At 37.4% G+C, this 6,247-nt stretch overlaps 1 protein-coding gene across 10 annotated transcripts in view; it reads left to right on the forward strand.

The window, feature by feature from the left end:
• The window catches only part of dlg1a (discs large MAGUK scaffold protein 1a), a 430,819-nt gene extending 425,357 nt beyond the window's left edge, over positions 1-5,462 (forward strand). For all 10 annotated transcript variants that reach the window (XM_060919862.1, XM_060919864.1, XM_060919863.1 and 7 more), the window contains one exon: positions 3,636-5,462. In XM_060919862.1, the coding sequence (XP_060775845.1) occupies positions 3,636-3,742 (107 nt within the window). In that variant the 3' untranslated portion in view covers positions 3,743-5,462. The remainder of the gene's footprint in view (positions 1-3,635) is intronic.
• Positions 5,463-6,247: the final 785 nt, after the last annotated feature.

Below are 6,247 nucleotides of genomic sequence, written 5' to 3' on the forward strand. Positions count from 1 at the left end.
CAGAGCCCCGACCTCAACCCCACTGAACGCTTTAGGGATGAACTGTGCCCCCGACCTCCTCACACGACATCAGGGCTGAATGATTACAGACTGCAGCAGCCACACTCCAAAGCCTAGTGGAAAGCCTTCCCAGAAGAGTGGCGCTTATTATAACAGTAAACAGGGACTACATCTGGAACAACATGTTCAAAAGTACTGTCTTCATGTTAGGACTGTTAATGTTATAGTCATACTGTCTGTTGTTGCCCAAATGAGGATGGGTTCCCTTTTGAGTCTGGTTCCTCTGAAGGTTCCTTCCTCATGTCGTCTGAGGGAGTTTTTCCTTGCCACCGTCGCCACAGGCTTGCTCATTGGGGATAGATTAGGGATAAAATTAGCTCATGTTTTAAGTTGTTCAAATTCTGTAAAGCTGCTTTGCGAAATTTTTATTGTTAAAAGCGCTATACAAATAAACTTGACTTGACTTGAAAAGTATATATGAGTGTGATGAGCAGATGTCCACAAACTTTTGGCCATATAGTGTATGTTTCTTGAGCCAAGAGATTTAAGTTACATCACTGAAATTATTTAGTGCAATGAGGTTAATTGGAGTAATAATTTGGCCTGGAATCATTTTTAACAAATTTCTGTCTGGTAAACTCAAGTTTAGCAAACTTTGTAGTCGTTTTTTTCCTGTAATGTTGGAGGATAAACTGATTTTATACTTGTGAAAGCTCATATTTATATACCATGCAAACAAGCTCTACACAAGATATTAGTATACATACAGGACACTTTTTCGATGGAATAAAAACGTGTTCTATTCCCTTCTAGCGCGTTTCATTCATTTGGTTTGACAGCATACAATGTCGTTCACATGTCACTTATCCTGCGTGTATTACATCACTCTACCCAATAGAGAACGAGCGTTGAATACGGTTTACGATACTGCATGGTTGTCAAGACAACATGACGTCACGCATCGGAGACGTAAAACTTCCGCGCTAGCGAGCGACTGTGACAATTTGTAAACAAACATGGCCGCCAGGTTTGCTTTGTTAAATACGGAAGATTTTGAGAGAATTTTGAAAGAGAAAGATGCGCTGAACACCCGGAAGGAATGTGTATGTATAATAATAATAATCATATTGGCTGGCTTTTTTTCATGGTATATCAGATATATTCCATTCAGCTACTCGTCTTCGACTTGTTCAGTATCCTGCCACCTGAATGGAATATATCTGATATACCATGAAAAAAAAGCCAGCCAATATGATTTAAATGTCTTCATTGGGTCCCATCATCCCTGCTGCTTTCTTTGATGTATAATTGGGGGGGTGTTAGACCAAAAAATTTTTTTTCTACCCCCTCCAAATTTGGAGATGATCTATCTAAGTATGGAAATACCAATATTTGGCCAACTGAAAAATGCTAACCCCCCTGTACATACCCTCTGAAGTTAATAACCCCTCCAAATAGTCAAAACCTGCCTTTTTCACTAATATAAGCATTCCTTAACGGAAATAACTCTTAAATATAACATCAAAACTCACAGTAATAACATTTATTTCTCACAAAAAGAGTTGTTAGAAACCCTCATTTTGTCTCTGTTTACGGGTTTGAATCAGAGTAACAAATTCTCCATAAAGTTTCAAGATATGCTTCTTGATATGGATGGTGTATACGTTACAAAATAAGCAGTGCTCTTGAACAAGTTCTGCCAGCAACTGAGCAGCAGCGTCCCTGGATCTCTGTGCTTGACCAGCACGCTTCGGCCGCAGCAGATCGAGCGTATTCTGAATGATGTCCTTCCCTGTTGGAAGCATCCCAGAAGGGAACTCAGCCTGCTCTATGTACTCTACTACACCTAGTATCTTCTTAGCTTTTGACCGTGTTGCAACAGAAGCCATTATTTACCTGCAAGAATACAAATAATGACTATTTAATACATTGGGAGATATAATTCAGATAGGAATCATTTGTGCATACTGGTTCTTAAAACTAAATTAGTAACCTTAAGTAATGATCCTCTGTGCTTAAAAATAGTTCATATTTGCGGTATTACTGAAGAGTGTGACATTCATCAATAACTTTAAAACTTGCTGAAAAAGAGCAGAATTACCATTTACTTGAATGTAAGGTTACTTACCACTAAGCTTATTACCTTAAAATAATGATCATCTGCACTGAAAATGTTGTAGTCGCACCTAGTGGCATACCTGAAGAGGTTCGCGTTCATCGATAACTTTAAAACACATTAAAAAAGCAGCATTCTAATATCAAACAGCACTGTAATGTATTTTGTCATATTGTAAGAATGGAAACTTTCAGAGCGTATGTACAGGGGGTTAGGAAGGTTCAATTTCAAGTCAAGTCAACTTTATTGTCAAATATGCAATACATGCTCGACATACAGCACAGATGAAATACCAGTCCTCTCTGACCCACGGTGCAAACAGGCAATGCAATAAATAAAAATAGAATAATTGAAAAAAACAAACAATATAAACACTCTAGATAGGAAATAGACATAGACTAAACACTCAAACAATATAAACGGTATAAATAAACAGTATAAACACTAGATAAGAACAAGACATAGACTAAACACTCAGACAATGTAAACAGTGTAAACACTAGATAAGAACTACACACAGACTAAACACTCAGACAGTGTAAACACTAGATAAGAACTACACACAGACTAAACACTCAAACAGACAGTAAAACAGTATAAACACTCTAGATATGAACTAGATGTAGACTAAACACTCATATATACATCCATATATATATATATATATATATATATATATATATATATATACACACATAAATTAGTTCAAATAACCAAACAGTCAAGGGCACTTGAGGTATAGCAGGTAAACATGAAATAAACAGTATAAACAAACTAGCAGCTGTTAAGATGAGGTAGTGCAGAATAGTGCAAATGAGCGAGGTAAAGTGAGATGTGCGGTCCCTGAGTTCAGTGTGTTAATGAACGATGAGATGTGTGTGTGTCTCATCTCATCTCATTATCTCTAGCCGCTTTATCCTGTTCTACAGGGTCGCAGGCAAGCTGGAGCCTATCCCAGCTGACTACGGGTGAAAGGCGGGGTACACCCTGGACAAGTCGCCAGGTCATCACAGGGCTGACACATAGACACAGACAACCATTCACACTCTCATTCACACCTACGGTCAATTTAGAGTCACCAGTTAACCTAACCTGCATGTCTTTGGACTGTGGGGGAAACCGGAGCACCCGGAGGAAACCCACGCGGACACGGGGAGAACATGCAAACTCCGCACAGAAAGGCCCTCGCCGGCCACGGGGCTCGAACCCGGACCTTCTTGCTGTGAGGCGACAGCGCTAACCACTACACCACCGTGCCGCCCGTGTGTGTGTTGGAATAAAATTTGACATTTTCCCACATAGATGGACCATCTCCATATTTCTAGGGGGGTAAAACATGGAAAAGTCAAAATTCTTAAAATAACAAACCCCCCCCAGTATAATACAGAAGAAATATTTTCTTTTACTTTTGGGTATATTCTTGTGAGTAGACTTACATCTTACATTACCCATACTGCAATTCCTGTCCATGGATCAGTGTTTTGGTGTGATATAGCCACTCTCTTTTCTTTTATCCTAGCCATTGTACAAGGCGACACCCTGGAGGAGATCTACAACCAGGTTAAACAGATCATAGAAGATCAGTCTGGGCCGTACATCTGGGTGCCAGCCAAGGAGAAATTGTGAGATGGCGGAAGTCAGAGAAACCATATTCCCCACACCTTTTTTCTTTTCTTAGTTTTTTTTTTGTTTTTTTTTAACTTTGCTCTTTTTGGGGGGTGAATTGAAATAGGAAATGCTCCAATATCCGAGAGCATGTTTGTAAGAGTGGGTAAAGATGGTCCAGCTCATCTCATTAAGACATGATTTTGGAGTTGTGTTTCCAGATTGCAGGGAGAAGTGCTCCACTTAACGAGGGCCTAATTAGGAGATAACACGGTACAGCTTCCTGAATGTTTAAGGCAGGTGACTTTATAGATGAAAAAGGTTTTAATGCATACACGTGGGTTTTGTTCGGATTTTTTTTCTTCATATAGCAGTGCATAAAAAATGCACTCGTGTACGATCACTCGGAGCGACACTTTGCACGTTTTAGCACTAAAAGCATGTTATGGATGGTTCTGTTCTACTTAACCTACATTGATTGATTGATTGGTTTTTAAGTTTTTCCTCAACATGTATTTGAGCTACATTAACCACAGCCACAAAAATCTTTTCTATCATACTGTATACTCCCTATGATCTTATAATAGATAGGATCAAACCATTTATCTTATGCAACTATCCAGCTTCTAAACTGCACAAACCGATGGATGGTTGGCTTGATGACGTGCACAAAATAGGATCTTGGCTCATGGATTCCTGGATGTTTTCTGCTGATCAGGGTGTTTATGAGAGTATGAATTTGAGGTTTACAGTGGCATGGCTGAAAATGTTGTTTAAAATTCAGGTGAATGTGTATTTTAGGATTTAAATTCACAATGCAAATCTTAAGAGAATTTACTGTACACTGAGATTTTAACATGTATTTAACCCTGAGTATACTGCCTATTTTGTTATAATAAAAACTCTATATTGAGCTTTACTTAAACTCTAAAAATATGGGAATAATTATCTTTATATTGAATATATATATTATAATATATTAATCTATATAAATCTAAAAAAAAAGAATATATTTTAATTTACTTTCACCATCATCTCTTTACTTGGTTTTTCTTTTTTTTTTTTTGTGAAGACGTATCTGGGCTCTTTTTCAAATGCAGTCGCTAGCAGCTCATTCTCCTCTGCCCTCTCTCTCTCTCTCTCTCCCCCCTGTGAATCCTGTTTCTCGTGGTGTGCATGGATTTAAAAGCAATAGTATTCATAAGACGTGTGTGTAATCAGTACAAGAGCTGGAACACACCTTTGCGTTTTCAGCCGGAGTTGTGAAGATGCCGGGTTTGTTCTTGAAAGTCAGCAGAAGCTCATAAACCCTGTTGAGACCCAGTGTTCACTTTTAGCTGGACAGAGGGTCTCCAAGAAAGGCTCTCTCAAACACAAGCCTTTATTTCTCCACTGGAGGGCGCTCTCACAGAATCCAGCTCTCACTTTCATTCTCACTGGACATGATTGTTTTCTAAAAGACTCACTTGCTTCCATTGGACCACAGCTTTCTAACACGTTTTTGACTGGACATTGTAAATATTCTGATCTGATTCATTCCATTTGTCAAAAGACAAGAAGTGCTAATAAACAAATCACACTTTTTTTTTTTTTTTTAATGAATGTATCTTTCTTTGTCATCATAGGATGAGCATCTGCCATTTCTGTACAGAATCAAGTACGTCTGATGATGAACACAGTGTTTCTGTTTGGGTTTTTTTTTTTTTTCATAACAGATCAGTTTTGTGGTTGGACAATCTGACTATCTAATAAATGATTTTATTGATGAGGAAACTTAGATTTACTCTGGATTACTTATGATCGGGCTGATTTTATTTGCTTTCAACTAGGCCACTTGTCTAGAATAATCTATCATAAGCCACTCTAAATTTATATTTTAAAATTAAGATACTAATTTATTTCTCTTAATTCGCTGCAATATTCTCTCTGTATGAGCATGCTGAAGTTATAATGTTGTCTATGTATTGAGAGAACTGCCTACAAATGAAATACTTTCAGTTCACTTCGTTAAGGAACCTGAATATTTAATAATTATTCCATGAAATCAAGTCGTACATGAGCTGATAGCCGGCTATAAGTCTTGTACGACAAGATTGAGTGGAATAACTCTTTTATTCTATCCACATTCAATGGATTTTGAGAAACAGAAAATCCAATTTTTTGAAAGAAAAAGAAATTTAATGAATTTACAAAAATAAATAAATTAGATAAATAAAAACTTTGTACAAAACGTCCGACAAAATCATTTCCGATTAGGCGGACTTCTTAAAATTCCCATCGATGGCTGCATGAATTGACCTTAAGTGTTTTTTGTAGAAAGTGCCGTCTTGCTGTCGTGCCGAGGTATAGAATAGCTTTGACATTTATTTAATTCTTCCTTGGACATTTCACTGATGTAATTTTCAAACTTCTTTGAGCTTTTGAACCATTCTTTAAAAAAAAAATCAACAAATTTTAACACTTAAAGATGAAGAATGTAAACAAACCGGCGAAATGACGGTAACAGTTTGTGAAAAATGCTATAAT

The sequence above is a fragment of the Neoarius graeffei genome, chromosome 4 (assembly GCF_027579695.1).
Source record: "Neoarius graeffei isolate fNeoGra1 chromosome 4, fNeoGra1.pri, whole genome shotgun sequence".
Classification (NCBI taxonomy): Eukaryota; Metazoa; Chordata; class Actinopteri; order Siluriformes; family Ariidae; genus Neoarius; species Neoarius graeffei.